This window comes from Hyperolius riggenbachi, chromosome 2, assembly GCF_040937935.1.
Source record: "Hyperolius riggenbachi isolate aHypRig1 chromosome 2, aHypRig1.pri, whole genome shotgun sequence".
Taxonomy (NCBI): Eukaryota; Metazoa; Chordata; class Amphibia; order Anura; family Hyperoliidae; genus Hyperolius; species Hyperolius riggenbachi.
In genome coordinates this window covers 66,672,077-66,690,096 of record NC_090647.1, presented here as the reverse complement: position 1 = coordinate 66,690,096, position 18,020 = coordinate 66,672,077, and the positions used below count along the sequence as shown (strand labels likewise).

The window sequence follows — 18,020 nt, the reverse complement described above, 5'->3', positions numbered from 1 at the left end:
TGATGTTCTGCAGAACCCGAACAGTGGCGAACACTGTTCGCCCAACACTAGTATCAGCTACTACTGATTGGGATAAAGTTCAATTCTTGGTTGGAGTTTCTCTTTAAAGAACTACTGTTGCTAAAAATGTTAAAATACCGGTACATGAAGTACATTTCTCCCAGATTAAAATGCACTAAAAACATTTTTTCCTATGTTCCTGTCGCTTAAAGTAAGCAGACAAAATCTGACAGATCTGACAGATTTTGGACTAATCCATCTCATCATGGGGGATTCTCAGGATTTTCTTTATTTTCAAATACATTTATTGAATGACAGTTGCTTCAACCAACTTCCAGAATAGTGTGGAAATGTTTAGGGAGGTTGACCAACATCTTTGTATAGATCCCTTCCAGGGAATGCATTTGTATAGAATAAAGGGTTTACTGTGACTCCCCCATGAGGAGATAGATTAGTCTGGAACCTGTCAAATCTGAATATTACTGCCCACTGTAAGCGACTGCAACATAGGAGAAAAGTAACTTATAGTGCATGCGTTCTTTTCTGGGAAATATGTACGTCTAACTATGTGTACACATGAATTGTACATTTTAAAAATGTTTATGATAGTGGTCCTTGAGCCTAGAGTCTAGCATGTGTATGGCGGCTTCTGTAACACCCCTCCCCTTCACCTTCACCTTTGAGTCAGCAAGAGTTCCTGACTGCCCAAAACCCTGCAGGCAATACTGTTGCAACTTAAGTTGGTAGAGTTGTAACAACTTAAAGAGAAACAGTAACCAAGGATTGAACTTCGTCCCAATTAGTAGCTGATACCCCCTTTCCCATGAGAAATATTTTCCTTTTCCCAAACAGATCATCAGGGGGCTCTGTATGGCTGATATTGTGGTGAAACCCCTCCCACAGTGTGATGTCAGGACCATGGTGCTGACATCACACTGTGGGAGCCTTGTTGCATTGTGGGAAATAACAGCTGTTTCCAACTGCCAAAAAGCAAGAAGCATCTCCTTCCAGTGACATCACCTGCCAGCAGTAACAATGTCGCCATGTAATAAATGTCAGAATGTAAATCGGGCAGAGGAAAGATTTTACAATGGGCAAACACTGACTAAATCATTTATACATAAGTATTGTAAAAATGAAGCACTTTTGTTCATTACATTATTTTCACTGGACTTCCTCTTTAAGATGCAATGAAAACTAGTGCAAAGTTAAAGCTGGTCACCATATCCTGGATTCTCATTGGTTGCTTTGGGTAGTTGCTCCATTTTGATTGAACCAATTTAAAACATTTCCCTCACACTAGTTTCAATTAATCTGCCCCACTGTTCTGTATTTCTGCTGATCTCATTGTTATACTGATATATAACTATTTTATTGTCTACAATGACATTATTATATCTTTGTTGCTTCTAGAACATGGAGATTTCTACCCTTTTGATGGTCCCCATGGATTGCTGGCTCATGCTTTCCCCCCCGGAGACAAACTTGGGGGTGATACCCACTTTGATGATGACGAACATTTCACCACTGGCTACAAAGGTAGGTGCTGTATCGTGATACTGTGCGGTCATGTTTGGGCTCATATCTAGCGATCAGTGTTGCCAACTCATCGACATGCAGGAATTATACGATACAGGTCTTGTGACTCCTTAGATGCAGTTTAGGCGCTAAATCTGTGCAAGTAGCACTAGAGCCAGAATCATTCAGGGCTCGTTTCCACTATAGCGAATCCGCATGCGGGCACTGCACGCGGATTCGCATAAGCAATGTAAGTGGATGGGGCCGTTTCCACTTGTGCGGCTGCGGGAGCGTTTTTTGGGGCGGCAGAAATCTGCACGGCAGAGCCGTCAGATTTCGCGTGCAGAAGGAATGTGCGCGAATCGCCGCTAATGTATCTAATAGGGAAATCGCATGCGGGGTGACCATGCGTTTTTTGCCGTGAAATCGCATGCGATTTCGCATAGGTATTAATGTTAATTTACACAGGCAGTGACATGGTTAAATTCGCATATACCTTACCTATGCGGAATCGCATGCGAAATTGCGGCAAAAACGCATGCGGAATCGCACCCGCATGCGATTTTGTCCGCGGTGGAATGCAAGCGATTCCGCACCGCACTACTGGAAACAAGCCCTCAGACGTCAGTATTTAAAGAGACACTGAAGCGAAAAAAAATTAGGATATAATGAATCGGTTGTATAGTACAGGTAAGAAATAAAGCGTTATGAACAAAGACATACGGTAAGTCCAATATTTGTTTCCAGTACAGGAAAAGTTAAGAAACTCCAGTTGTTACTCCTGCTCTGTAAAAACATTTAGACTGCTTAGTGTGTAAACTGCAAATATTAGAGAATGATGCAATGTTATAAAAGAAAAAAGCTGTAAAACTGAAAATAAAAATATGAGAATATTTTTTTGCTACCAATGTTCAATCCCTACTACACAACTAATTCATTATATCATAATTTTTTTTTCGCTTCAGTGTCTCTTTAAAGGGATGATTTGGCAACTTTCTAGAGGTGTCTGGAGCCTAGATGGCTCCTTGGAGGCTTCTGGGAGTGACGTGCAAAAGTCCATTTATTTCAGTAATTCAACTTAAAATACGAAACTAATATATGAAATAGGAAGCCTTTGCAGGAGTTTTGCATTAATTAGCTGATTAGAGTCTGATTAGAATACTGAACCTAGTCACAATATTCTAATGGTCTGAGATTTTGATTTTGGGGTTCCCATAAGCTGTAAACCATAATCATCAACATTATAGCAAATAAAGGCTTGAAATCTCTCGCTGTGCATGTAATGAGTCTATTTCACATATTAGTTTCACCCTCTCTAGTTGAATTACTGAAATTACTTGTGCAGGATATTCTAATTTTTTGAGTTTCACCTGTACAGTTATTATTCTACGCGCTCTATGCTACAAGATTGTGTGATTTCTGCCTGTATGTGACAGTCACTGGCAGTATCATTTTAGGATATAGATACTTTTTTTTTTACTTCCTTCCACTGACTGTTTCCTGAATGTCATCAGAATTTCTGATGATTATAATTAGGGCCAGGGTTACTATAGAGGAAATCTTGGCAATTGCACGAGAACCCATAGCATTGGACTTCAATGCTTCCAGGGATGGAGATGTCCTGATTGGGTGTGGCAGGGAGTTCCAAAGGGTAGGGGCAGCATGAAAGAAGGCTTTGGCTCCAAACGTTTTGAGATAAACTCTTGGGGTGGTCAAGTTATTAGATTCTTTTGATCTATGATTGTTTGTGGTGTGCTGCAGTTTCAATAAATCCTTGGGGTATCCAGGGCCCAGATTGTGCAAGCATTTGAATGTCAATATTTGTATAATTTGTACCATTTGTGGTGAAGTTGACCTTGAATTTGTGTAATGTCCTCTGTGGGTGGCAGGAAGTTCTTGATCAAGATGCATTAAAGAATATTCAGCTTCCAATAAATAACTGTGATTGAATAATACCTTGCAGGATACAATCTGTTCATTGTGGCGGCTCATGAATTTGGCCACGCTCTGGGATTGGACCACTCCAGGGATCCAGGATCTCTTATGTATCCAGTCTATTCATATGCTGAACCCAACACCTTTTTGCTTCCAGAAGATGATGTTCTGGGAATCCAGGAGCTGTATGGTGAGTAAAGCCAGTGAGATGTCCTAGGACTCAATTAATGATGACGCTAGGGAATGTTTGTTTCTAATAAATCCACGTATTTTCTTTATGTATCTAGCCCCTCTTCCTGAGATTTACTGAATGGGCAAGGTGCAAGGCAGAGGCGTAGCTATAGGAGGGCATGGGGGGGGGGCATATGTCCTCAGGCGCGGCACTGTGAGGGCTATCTGAATGGGAGAAGGGGGTACATATGGCTATGTAAACAGGGGAAGGGGGGCACATATAGCTATTTATATGGGGAAGGGGGCACATCTGGCTGTCTAAACAACATTTGACTCCACCCATGACCACGACCACATTCTGATGTGTAGCCACACCCATTTTGTCCATAGAGTCTTTGTCTATGAAATTTGCATCCGATTTTGAAGTTAGATACTTTCTAATGTAAATTAACTTGATTGGTATGCCAGGAAAAATTGCCCTCAAAAAATTATTTTAAAAATGTGGCCTGAAATGCCAGAAATAAGTGTAAAGGCTGCCTTCCTCAAATCTTCCTTATGCTCGTGTTAAAAGGCCTTATTTATACTTGTTCCAGGCCCTGGCCCACTTACTCTTAGATGCCATTCATATGCACCTCCCCATGGCAGTAGCTCCCCTCTTCCATGCATTGCTCTCCATTTGCAGCCTCCTCTTCTATATGCAGCATCCCCTCTTCCATGTCCACCATGTCCTATTGGGGCCTAGGCCGAGTCCTATATGGCCTTTTTAGAAATCTGCCCTTGAGAAACCAGACACTGCCACCCAATCAGATTTGATCTGCTTGGTTGCTCTGAGTCACTGCACAGGTCTTCTCCTTTCTTATTTTGGCTGATGTCCAATTACTGAGTTTGAGAAAATAAGAGTTCTTTATTCAACCACAGGAGCCGGCAGTAAAGACCCCAACCCCAAGCACCCGAAAACCCCAGAGAAGTGCGACCCTGATCTGGAGATTGATGCTGTGACTGAGCTCCGAGGAGAAAGGTTTATCTTTAAAGACAGGTTAGTTTGAGGTGACCTCAACACCTTAAAGTATTTATTACATGCCATAGTAATGTTATTTTCTTGCTTATATAATATGCTTTAAAAAAAAATGTTGAAAACTGCATTTCTGTAACTGAAAACACTGTACATCATGGAATGAACTTAACTACTGTATATACTCGAGTATAAGTCTAGAATTTTAGGTCTGATTCACTTCATAAAAGTATAGGAGTCGACTTATACACGAGTCACGAGCAACACTGAGCACACTGAGTAACGTGTGTACTAATAGTGACACTCCCATTTGCAGTAATTTATCCAGTGTTAAGTTACACTTTGAGGGAAGGAAATGCCAAGAAATCACAGGTCTGAAAGTCCTAGCCACAACAATTGCAGCACTTGGGGGCCTTAAGGAGGTGTTCGCTGCACTTAAGCGACGGGGGGGGGGGGGGTGTTAATGGCTGCAATACTGTATGCAGTGCAGTCATTAACCTCTCCTAGTCCCCAAGTGCAGCCATTAACTTTGCTGCATAGACTTATACTTGAGTCAATAAAAAATTCCAGCTTAAGAGGGTTGACTGTTGGAGTCGACTTATACACGGGGTCGACTTGTATTCAAGTATATAACGGTATATGTTTTTAAACATCCCCCTGCGTTTAAAGGAATACCGAGGTGAAAATAAACTGATGAGATAAACAATTGTATCTAGCCTTCTACTAAAAATGGCTTTTTTTTTAGATATCCCACATTTATTATATTTAAATCTACTTTATAAGTGTTTACTGTTTCATTGTCTCTGCTCAATGACACATTCGTTGCCAGAGCTAAAATCTATGAACTATTGCCCCTTTGTATCCCTTTTCTGTTCTTAGATGCCATTTTCTGCCAGGAAAGTTTTTTATGGCTGTAATTCCTTATCAGTGAGGGTTGCACTATAGTCTGACCTACCAAGTCCCAACCAGGTCCAAACTGGACAGAAACTGTCATTTAAAGTCCTGGGCCCATATGCAATTCACTTTTTCACTTGAGTTTTCTCCTAGGTGAAATTTTCAAACTTGCCAATAAAATGCCCTTTAAACCACCAGCAAGCAAGAAAATATTCAAAATAATTTTGATAGTACTTTTTCACCTACTTTTTGGTAGTTTTTTCATTGCAAAGTGTTAAAAAGTTATTATAAATTGAAAATGAAAAATTTTCTCCCAGGAGAAAACTCAGGATAAAAAGTGAATTGCATATGGCCCCTGATGTTTAATTATTTTAGGCAGAGGAAGAAAAAAAAATGAATACAGCATATTTGTGTGCTAGGCACTGTACATAGACATGTCTATCTCATCATGTCACATGTCACCTCAGTATTCCTTTAACCTTCCTGGCAGTAAGCCGCGCAGGAGGATTTCTCAGGCCCTGCTGGGCCGATTTGCATAATTTTTCTTTTTTGCTACATGCAGCTAGCACTTTGCTAGCTGCGTGTGCACACCGATCACCGCCACTCCGCGCCGATTCGCCGCTATCCACCGTGCCGCCCCCCCCCCCAGGGCCCATGCGCTGCCTGGCCAATCAGTGTCAGGCAGCGCTGAGGGGTGGATCGGGACTCCCTTTGACGTCACGACATCGATGACGTCGGTGACGTCATCCTGCCCGTCGCAGGATTTCCGGACTGGCTTTATCGCCGGAGGCGATCAGAGCGGGTGGGGGGATGCCGCTGCACAGCGGCTATCATGATTTAAAAAAAAAAAAAAAAAAAAAAAACTGCTGCACTGCCCCCTGGCGGTTTTTAATAGACCGCCAGGAGGGTTAAGAATTCTAAATAGCTTTCACAGTATAAGTGTTGACCTTAAATGTAACACTATTGTCCATGTTTTATCTCATCTTGTTCCTTAGAAGAGTTGTAAGAGATCCATAGTCAGTGGAACTGATTCCTACCAAATGGGTTCCATTACTAATCCCCTGTGTATTGTGTCTCTTGTCGTTAGGTTCTTCTGGAGGGTTCACCCACAGATGACAGATACTGAGCTGACCATGATTAAGTCATTCTGGCCAGAACTTCCCAACAAGATTGATGCAGCATACGAATACCCACAGAAGGATCTTGTGCATATTTTCAAAGGTGGGTTTTTGCTCTCCTGTGATTGGACAAGAAGCACAACACATAGATCCTTCTCAAGGAAATTTTTTGTGGAGAAGCATGTGATGAGCTGGATAGTATCATTGATTTGCAAGCAACCAATGAGAGGCTTACAAATAAATCACAAAATTAAAATAAGCACGTTTGCCGTGAATTCTCCTTTAGCAGAGTTTATGTGAATAAAATTGACCACTCGTGTTGAACTCATCACATGGTGTTCTTACACCTACATGCTGGTGATACCATATGCTATAATGCAGGTTATTTTAGGCTATCTGTTTATCACTATAGAGTAGTTTGGTATGTATGATAGCCTGTACCAGGAGATAAAAACACACAGAGAGACTGGGAGCCGTGTGATGTAATATGTCAGAATGAGAGAATGTATAGTAAGAGAAGAAAGAGTTGCCACAAGACCGGGTTGCTGATTCAGCTACCACGGTAAAGCGTGAGCAAAGAAACCCGTCTTCAGGGCCGGCGCTACCATTAAGGCAAAGGAGGCAGCTGCCCTAGGGCCCCAGAGCTTGTAGGGGCCCCCAGTGGCTACAAGAGGAAAACATTTTTTTTCAAATCGGCCTTATAGTTTTTGAGAAAATCGATTTTAAAGTTTCAAAGGAAAAAAAAAACACATTTAAAAACCTGCTGACTTTAATGGTTAATAGCAAATCCACCTTAAATGCTAGAAACCCTACATTTGCAGGATATGTTAAGGAGATCATTAGGAATAAGAGGAAAAAACAATTTTTCAAAAAGACCTTATAGTTTTTGAGAAGTGATTTTAAAGTTTAGAAGGAAAAAAGTATAGTTTTAAATGCGGTAAATGTAACTTTTAGTAGCAAACCTAACGGTAGTGTAATTTTACATGCATCAAACGAAAGCGCAATACATTTCCTGACGGGGTTTCCAGGGGGTCTATACGCAGCCGCAGCGCTTTGGCCAGGGATCGCTATACAGCCGCAATATGGCTGTATGAAGATCCCTGGCATTTTTTCCTATTTTCCCAATTTTTTTTTATGTTTAGAGTGTGGGAATTTAAAAAAAAAAAATTATGTAGGGTCCCCCCTCCTGAAACTTTTTAACCCCTTGTCCCCCATGCAGGCTGGGATAGCCAGAATGTGAAGCTCTGACCGATTGGGACTTCACACCCTGACTATACCAGCTGCAAAAAAGGTCCCCTAATGACGATTTTTGTTCCGGGGTATATGTTGGGGGGGCCCCCCAGGTTTATTTTGCCCTGGGGCCCCATTGTTGCTTAAACCGGCCCTGCCCGTCTTCACTCGGACGGATGTTGAATGGTCTGGGTCACTCTCCACAGAAAAATGTATTAAGTATTGCACTAATGTTTACTACTCAAAAGCAACACTAAAAAGTAAGGTTTAATAAAGAAGGTTTAATAAAGATACAAATGACAACGCATCTCACAGGTCCTACATGCTTCATCGGGTTAATATTATATAGAACAAAGTGCAGAGTCTTGCTCAGGCGCATGTATACATTTTACAGGTAATGGCGCTCCTAAGCCAGAATTAGCACTTTTATTGATATGTGTGGTTCTTGAGTGGTTGTCAGCCAAACTGCCACTGACAGACCTCCAAAATAACCTATGTGTGCCAATTAGAAAATACAAGCAGGCAGCTGAATCGATGGTTGTATATGGAAAAGTGTCAACTGCAACGGTCAATCTAACAGGTTCTGCCGTTAAACCTGCATGGAAAAGCCTTCTGCATTATACTGTATTTTAAAGATGAACTGTAATCAAGAATTGAGCTTCATCCCAATCAGTAGCTGATACTGCTTCTCACATGAGAAATCTTTACCTTTTCTCAGGAGGATCTGTATGGCTTATATTGTGGTGAAACTCCTCCCATAGCGTGATGCCAGGACCATGGTCATGACAGTTTCCTGTCTGTGAGTCTTGTTGTTTTGTGGGAAATAAGGGCTGGTGCACACCAAAAACCGCAAGCAGATCCGCAAAACGCTAGCAGATTTTTAAACGCTTTTTTTTATTTTTATGAGGCGTTTTGCGGATTGCTGCTGCGGTTTTCAGTATAGTAGATTTCATATATTGTTACAGTAAAGCTGTTACTGAACAGCTTCTGTAACAAAAACGCCTGCAAAACCGCTCTGAACAGGCGTTTTTCAGAGCGGTTTGCGTTTTTCCTATACTTAACATTGAGGCAGAAACGCATCCGAAATCCAAAAAATGCCTCACCCAGGCATTTTTCGTTTCTGCAAAACGCCTGCCGCTCTGGTGTGCACCACCCCATTGAGATACATTGACCAAGCAGATCCGCAGCCGCAAGCGGATCTGAAAACGCCCAAAAAGCCGCTCAGTGTGCACCAGCCCTAACAGCTGTTTCAAACTACCAAACAACTAGCATCACCCTCTGTGCTTATCTATATCTATAAATAAAACAACATTTTAGCCTATCACATTGTTAGGGGGTGTGGTTATAGATAACATTCCTCCTTAGACTAGCTAGTGTGCTGGTAGTACGTTGATTACCTGTACTTACGAAGTGCTCAGAAATGTTCTGTACTCATGGGAGAAAACCTGTCCACATCTGTATAATATAATTAAAATATTATATTAATGATATAGTTATGTCATGCTTTCTAGTAGTTAACATTTATTATATCTTCTGCAGGGAAGAAAGTTTGGGCTATCAATGGTTACGATATAGTAGAAGGCTATCCCAAAAAACTGCATGAGCTCGGACTACCAAAGAATCTGAAAGGCATAGATGCGGCTGTTTACAATGACGCCACTGGGAAAACCTTATTCTTTACAGGAGAGAAATACTGGAGGTATGAAAATGATTACCGTAATAATGTTTTTTTTTCACTACTGTTAATGTGCTATGCGAAGTAAGTCGTGCTGTACCCAGGTCACATGTTCCATAACAGAGTAGCTTTCTATTGGATCAGTGGAAATTGTTAGGAGAATCTGCCACCTTCTTGAGAAAGACAAAAACACAGAGACACTGGGAGGCCGGTATAGTGTAGCATGTCTATAGTCACCTTAAAGAGAATCTGTATTGTTAAAATCGCACAAAAGTAAACATACCAGTGTGTTAGGGGACATCTCCTATTACCCTCTGTCACAATTTCGCCGCTCCCCGCCGCATTAAAAGTAGTCAAAAACAGTTTTAAAAAGTTTGTTTATAAACAAACAAAATGGCCACCAAAACAGGAAGTAGATTGATGTACAGTATGTCCACACATAGAAAATACATCCATACACAAGCAGGCTGTATACAGCTTTCCTTTTTAATCTCAAAAGATCATTTGTGTGTTTACCTTCTGTCCCCTTCTTCTCTCATGCACTGAACATTACAGGCTTCCTGCAGACAGCTCTGCCTGTGCCTGTGTTTGTAATTCCTCAGTATGTGTCAGCCAGCTACTTTCACAGCCTAACAGAGGAGGATTTTTATCCAGCTCTCTTCTATCACTGATAAGATAGCAGAGAAGCTTCTGGCTTATGTAAATAAAACACATACTGGAGTGTGCATAGAGGAACAGACCAGCATGGAAGAGTTGGCAGCCTTCCAGACACAGGCCGACAAGTCTGACAGGGGAAAGATACATTGATTTATTACAGAGACCGTGATAGTACAAAGTGCTGCAGTGAGCCAGAACAGATTAGAATAGCTTTAGGAACTTGTAGGATGGTAGAAAAAACGTTGTAATTTTTGTTACAGAGTCACTTTAAAGAAAAAGAATAATGATAGGAACTCACAAGAACAGGTTGCATGCATGGCAACTACTGTAAAAGGAGTTAGTGAAGATAACTTTCTTTACTATGTTATGGGTATCCCTGGTCTTTGGTAAATGGTCAGATCGCAGTCCAATAAAATGTATGCTAAAATCATGAAATAGGAAATCTAAGCATATCATCCCACTGAAAATGAGGGGGGGGGGGAATGTATTGAGGGGACTAGAAATTAAAATTTATAGGAGAAGGTGCAAGCGTGCACAAAACGTCGCACTGCTTGCATGTAAAATAGCTTTTCAGGCTATTTTGCACACGAATTGTATGACCAGTAAGGTGACATGCAGAATTATTCTGCAACGCAAATGAGCACTGTAAACTTATCCTTAATAACAAAACAGAAGATTGAATGGTGACCACTCCTGATTACTTAAAGGGATCTTAGCAGCTCCTGGTTTCAAATAGCTCTCTTTTCACTGCCATTATCAAGGGTTGGTGTGAAATTCATGAAATTCATCAAGCTTAGATCAAACAAACTCATTAAGCATTAGGGAGGGGGGGTGGGGGGGTGGGAAGACTGTGCTCCAAGCACAGTCAAGGTGCGTATACACGCACTTGATGAAGATGCGTACACACGCACTTGATGAAGATGCGTACACACGGACTTGATGAAGGTGCGTACACACGCACTACTATAAAGAACGACGGGTCTGTCAGACCCTCCCGCTGGGCGGGCACTCCAGCGACAGTAGAGCGTGTGACCCGTTGTTCCTTATAGTAGTGCGTGTGTGTACGCACCTTCATCAAGTCCGTGTGTACGCACCTTCATCAAGTCCGTGTGTACGCATCTTCATCAAGTGCGTGTGTACGCACCTTGACTGTGCTTGGAGCACAGTCTTCCCACTCCCCCCCCCCCCCCAATGCTTAATGAGTTTGTTTGACCTAAGCTTGTGGGCAATTAAGTTTAATTAGTTGAATTCTTATCTACCTTCTATCTTCTGTTGCTTGCAGGAAGTACAGGAAGTAGGATTCTGCCTGTAATTAACCCTTAAAGGGACACTTAAGTAAAAAAAAAATGAGTTTTACTCATCTGGGGCTTCCCTCAGCCCCCTGCAGCTGTCCGGTGCTCCCGCAGCCTCGCTCCGATCCTCCTGTCTCCGCCGGCGGCTACTTCCGGTTTCGGCGACAGGCGCCGACAGGCTCTTCGCGTTCCTGGCCACAATAGCACCCTCTATACTGCTATTGCGGCCTTCCTTGCTGGGCCTTCCCCAGGTGAGTAAAACTCGTTTTTTGTGTGTGAATTAAGTGTCCCTTTAAATGTAAAATGATGAGGTACAATTTTAGTTTTTTCAATAGTGAGCCACATTTTTAGCAATCATTTTTGCTGTTGAGTAGCCCTAGGAGTTAAAAAATGATGCTCGGTTCCCTTTAATAGTATGGCTTTTCTTTGAAACGATCATCATTTGTTGTTTTCTTTCCTGATTTAGTTATGATGAGGAGCGGATGATGCCAGAGAAAGGCTATCCCAGAACCATTGCGGATGACTTCCTGGGAATTGGAGAGAAGGTTGATGCAGCATACAGGAGAAATGGTAAGTAATGGACCTCCTGTCTGTAACTGTTTATTATACCACATGTGGTCAGTATAAAAGCTAAGCCTCCAGACTGGTTCAGTGCAACAAATGGACCCCATGATCTTTTCTAGACAAAACCTGTACACTAAACTGATTTCACAGGAAAAACTGCGGTTTTACATTTTGATTATTTTTGTAATGCTATCATTTTTGTGCAAGTTTAGCCGGAAGTAAAATAGACACTAGGGCTCCGCCTCTATTTAATTTACTTGCTTTATAAATACAATAAATAATAATAATAATAATAATAATTTTCTCCTGAGTTTTCTCACAAGAGATGTTTACATGCCTTATTAATAAAATACCCTTTAACCACTTCACCACTGAGGGGTTTTACCCCCTGAGCACCAGAGCAATTTTCACCTTTCAGCGCTCCTTCCATTCATTCGTCTATAACTTTATTATTACTTATCGCAATGAAATGAACTATATCTTGTTTTTTTCACCACCAATTAGGCTTTCTTTAGGTGGGACATTATGCCAAGAATTATTTTTTTCTAAATGTGTTTTAATGGGAAAATAGGAAAAATGTGGGGAAAAAAATAATTATTTTTCAGTTTTCGGCCATTATAGTTTTTAAATAATGCATGCTACTGTAATTAAAACCCATGAAACGTATTTGCCCTTTTGTCCCGGTTATAAAACCATTTAAATTATGTCCCTATCACAATGTTTGGCGCCAATATTTTATTTGGAAATAAAGGTGCATTTTTTTCAGTTTTGCGTCCATCCCTAATTACAAGCCCATAGTTTATAAAGTAACAGTGTTATACCCTCTTGACATAAATATTTAAAAAGTTCAGTCCCTAAGGTAACTATTTATGTATTTTTTTTAATTGTAAATTTTTTAATTTTTTTTTAATTACAAAAAAAAAATAAAAATGGGGAGTGTGGGAGGTAATGAGTTAATTTTATGTGTAAAAGTCATTTATTTGTATGTGAAAAATGTGTAGGGTGTAGTTTACTATTTGGCCACAAGATGGCCACAGTAACTTTTTGTTTTAATGCGACCTCCAAGCTTCCTTCCGGAAGCTTGGAGGAAGAATAAGGAGGCTGGACACGTGAGTTTTTTCTCACAATGATCGCGCTGCCCATAGGAGAGCAGCTTATCATTGCGGGGCTTAGATCAACGAACGGGAATGGATTTTCCCGTTCATTGATCTCTGGGCGAGCGGGCGGCGGCGTGTTTACTAGCGGCGGGCGGCGTGTTTACGAGCGGGAGCGCGGGCAGCGTCGGGAACGCGGAAAGTACGTGTTTCTCCGTCCCTGGTTTTTAAAGTATGGAAAAAGGGGCGGAGAAATACGTACGCGCGGGGGTAAAGTGGTTAAAGTGAACCTAAAGCCGATAAAAAAAAATGAGATTAACTCACCTGGGGCCTCCCTCAGCCCCCTGCAGCCGATCGGTGCCCTCGCAGCTCCGCTCAGATGTCCCAGAACCCGCCGGTGAGCACTTCCGGTTTCGCCGTCACCGGCCGACAGGCATGGGAACGCGAGTGATTGTTCGCGTTCCCAGGCTGTATATCGCCCCCTATGCTGCTATTGCGGCCAGGAGGCCGCAATAGCAGCATAGGGGACGATATACAGGCTGGGAACGCGAACAATCACTCGCGTTCCCATGCCTGTCGGCCGGTGACGGCGAGTGACGGCGAAACCGGAAGTGCTCGCCGGCGGGTCCTGGGACATCGGAGCGGAGCTGCGAGGGCACCGATCGGCTGCAGGGGGCTGAGGGAGGCCCCAGGTGAGTTAATCTCATTTTTTTTATCGGCTTTAGGTTCACTTTAAGCCTCCAGCAGGCAAGGGAATTCTGAAAATAATTTTGATATTACTTTGTTACCTGCTTTTTTAGTATTTTTTATCAGTTTCTTAAGGAAAAAAAACTCAATGGTGAGGCTAAGAATTGTAATTTTATTGATCCAAATTAACAAAATTCTCATAGATTGCAACACGTTTTTTCGGGACTAAGTTCCCGCTTCTTCAGGAATATAAAGAGAGTAAAATCTCCAATGAGCCATACTAAAGCCTAGAGCCTCACTGAGGCCTCACCTTTATTAAAATCCAATGCCATAATCTCCATCTGTTTTCCAACAGTCTGGTAATCATGATGGAAACAAACCTAGGGATCGTCAGTTGTGATACAGTTACTTGTTAAAGTACTAGTATTGAACCAATAGTAATCTGTGTTAAAAAAAAAACCCACATCATAACTCACCTACTCCGCGTTCCACTCCTTGTCTTTTCTGTTCCATCAGGTTTTCGTTCCGCCCCAGTGTCCTCTCATAAGCCCCGGCATTTTTACATCAATGTCGCTGACCTGGAAGTGCTTCCATGTCAGTACTTCCGGGTCAGCTTCATTGCTGTGAAAATGCCGGGGCTTATGAGTGGACTATGCGGCAGAACGGAAGAGCTGACAGGACAGAAAAGACGAGTGGAATGCAGAGTAGGTGAGTTATGATCTGGGGTGTTTTTCACAGCAGTAATTCATTCCGAAATGAAGGGTTAATACAAGTTGGCTTAATCGGGGGTGATAAAGGGTTGTTTCAAGGTCCAACAGAAAAGGATAACTGCCACTTCCTCCCTGCTCATATTCAACATTCGGACCAGTTAAAGAGAACCTGTACTGAGTAAAAATATTTAACATAAACACATGAGGTAACTTCAAATGAACATTGCATAGTTACCTTGCCATCAGTTCCTGTCAGAAGCTCACCATTTTCTTCTGACAATGATCCCTTCCAGTTCTGACAATATTTTGTCAGATCTGAGATATATCAGTTGCTGTCAGTTATAGCTGAGAGGAAAACTGATGTACCAGGTAATGTCCACGTTTCCCTATGGCTCAAGTGAGCGATGTTACAGTTTAACTGTGTGCTGACCAGAAAGCTGTTATGAGTAATGGCCATTTTCAAAATGGAGGACGGAAAATTCCCTTGATCACAGTGAACAAATAGGAGGCGGGACAGGAGAAAGACACTGAGGAGTAGACTACATGGAAGGTAAATATGACTTGTGTATGCTTATTTTGATTTTTGATTTTCAGTTCAGGTTTTCTTTAAGGATTTTAAATGAGTACTGCGGGGACCCCTGAGGGAGCTGGACCACGAGGACGGTGCTGTGACATATGTCACAGCACCATAAACAAAATGTTATTTCAACCATGCAAACCACCTCTCTCAGTTCAGGGGTACTTTATATCAGGCTTTTACTTTTATAGAACCTTTTCTAATCAGTAGCTGCCATTTTATGTTCTGCTGACCAGTACAATAGCATAGAACATTTTCACGCTTTATTGATGGTGTATAATCATTCCCATGTTGTCTGCTCTAGGTTACATTTACTTCATCAGTGGACCTCTCCAGTATGAATACAGCGTCTGGAGCAAAAAAGTGACACGAGTCATGAAGACCAACGCCCTCCTGTGGTGTTAATCTGATGAACGTTCCCCAATCAACAGACTGTTGAACAGTCCTGCCTACAGACATTACTAAATGATGTCCTGTACGAGATATGGCGCTGGATAGCTGAACAGTACAGCGATGTCTTAGACGTTTACCATGGTTCTTACCTGAGTAAATCAACAGACTGACTCTACAGCATGCCTTCTATTTAATACTTACGTCAACATACTGGCTAATTATTACTTATTTTCTTAAAGGATTTTTGCCACTAGTGAGAGAGGTAGTCATTTTATGAACTGAAATAATATTCATACTCTCAATGAGCAACGGTGGAGGTGTTGCCGATAGCAACCAATCGGATTATTGGCAGCTTTCTCTGTTTAAAGGACCACTACAGTTAAAAAAGTAGGTAGTTAAAATCTGACAGAACGGTCAGGTTTTGGACTAGTCCATCTCCTCATGGGGGGATTCTCAGGGTTTTCAAAACCATTTCCTGAATGGCAGTTTTACTGCAAAAACTGTAAGATAACAGCCAGCCTACTTACCGGTACTCATTGGCACACTATTTTGGCAGTTAGACTTAGCAACTGGCGTTCAGGAAATGCTTTTGAAAATAAAAAAAATAAAAACCTGAGAATCCCTGATGAAGAGATGGACTAATCCAAAACCTGTCAGTTCTGTCATATTTTAACTGCTTATTTTTATTTGCTGGTGTGGTCCTTTAATGCAGTAAAAGTTGCATCTCATCGGCTGTTGTGGGCAATACTGCTACTTTATCCATTAATTTATTTTGACATCATAACATGTTTCCTCTCAACAACCGCAGTCACACTGGCTGAGAATATGGAATATGGCGCCCTACTGATTGTGGCCGTTTCAACCCAGCAGACGTTTGTGAAAGGAATTCCAGATATGTTGGTGCAATGCTGTTTTATAATGGATAGTATATTTTTTTAAATATTTATTGTACTGCATTTTGACCATATTTGCCATGCATAATTAGTTTCTTTCTTTGTGTGATTTTTTTGTGTGTTCTTAATAAGGATGGCAGTGACTCTGCATCACTGCAGAGGTTAGAGCCTGATTACATAAGAGGAAGGGGCAGGACCAAGCTATGTTTATGTTCACTTTAAAGATGTCTGACTTTGAAGGGACCAATAAAGAAGAAATTAGCAAGCTTAAATAGTTTTGCTTGTTCTTCTGTTAAAGCTATAGAAAAGTTTATTCAGAGACAAAGTGGCCTCATTTATTAATAGAGACTCCTTTTTTGCATTATTTCATTACGGCAAGGAAAACCTGAGCATAAGCAGTGAACTTTTCCCTCAAGGGATCCCTTTACATTGCCACGGGGGCTACTCCTGCAGTCATGTCTGCCTGTCCATTACAAAGATGAGTTGTCCTTCAAGGTCCACAGAGTTTTAGTCTTGTGATCAGTGAATTCAACTTATTCTCAATTATTATTTTCACTTATTAGTTAGATTCCTGTTTTACCGCCCAAATCCCAAGTTTTGTAGTTTGAGTTGTAGCAACTTGGAAGGAGATGTAATTCAGGGTCTGGCCCCCGAATTACTCTTGCGCGTAGCATAGCACTGGTACTATGGCGGCACCCAGCTTCTGAGCGCTGACCTCCAGAATGACCTGCTTCGAGATCTATGCCTAAGCACATCTACACTGCTATTGGTCAGCATTATAAGTTTTATTTCTGACCAAAGACCCTCCTCCTCAATGCCTCTAAAGGGAATTTCAAGCAGAAAAGGGTGGTCTTTAGTGGCTGCCTTGGCCAAGTTTAGTTTAGTATGTGCATGAACCTTCTCTTAAGCCACCTTTAGTCAAATCGAATTTTTTATTTTTTTTTAATGATATGTTTATTATTTGATGTGCACGGACATCGCTCACTCTGTGAAGTGATCCAGCATAAGAAGCAATGATGAGTGTTATTCTACCAGCATCTAATGGCTAGGGATGATCATGTCTAGCAGAACTCATGGAAAAGCATGTGATCAGTTTGGTCAGGTGATCGATATGTAAGTCTCTGATTGGCTAGTCATGATCATGTGCTAAAGCAGGATGTGATCATAGCAAATCAGATATTTACTAATCTGTCAGCTGATCAAACAAATCACATGCTTCTCCATGAGTTCTCAGAGACATGACCATCACTACTGATGGAAGTCTGAATCATGTGTATATCTTGTAGGTGTCCACATATTTGCTTTGTATTTTCTTTGTTTTTGTTTCTTTGTTGTATTTTAAGTAAAATTAAAAAAAAGAATAAGAGAAGTACATTAAACAGATTAAAATAAACCGGTGTTATTGGTTATGCTTTTATGGTAAATGCCTCGTGCACAATTGCAATGTTCAGCTGTCTTGGCATCACATTTAAGGTCATTTCACACTGAATGCATTGTAATGTACAATATCATCCATTGTAAACACTGGTCTGCACGACAGCCGGGGGCCCCAGGTCTCTCTTACTAGCTGGGGCCCCCAAACCACCATGGGATAGCTAGA

The 18,020-nt window shown here is 41.5% G+C and overlaps 1 protein-coding gene across 1 annotated transcript in view; it reads left to right on the top strand.

Moving 5' to 3' along the window:
- LOC137545528 (collagenase 3-like) overlaps nucleotides 1–17,781 on the top strand; it is a 35,257-nt gene extending 17,476 nt beyond the window's left edge. Inside the window, exons 4-10 of the mRNA XM_068266868.1 lie at nucleotides 1,414–1,539; nucleotides 3,482–3,643; nucleotides 4,543–4,660; nucleotides 6,618–6,751; nucleotides 9,418–9,577; nucleotides 11,969–12,072; nucleotides 15,439–17,781. Of these exons, the coding sequence (XP_068122969.1) occupies nucleotides 1,414–1,539; nucleotides 3,482–3,643; nucleotides 4,543–4,660; nucleotides 6,618–6,751; nucleotides 9,418–9,577; nucleotides 11,969–12,072; nucleotides 15,439–15,539 (905 nt within the window). The 3' untranslated portion in view covers nucleotides 15,540–17,781. The remainder of the gene's footprint in view (nucleotides 1–1,413; nucleotides 1,540–3,481; nucleotides 3,644–4,542; nucleotides 4,661–6,617; nucleotides 6,752–9,417; nucleotides 9,578–11,968; nucleotides 12,073–15,438) is intronic.
- Nucleotides 17,782–18,020: the final 239 nt, after the last annotated feature.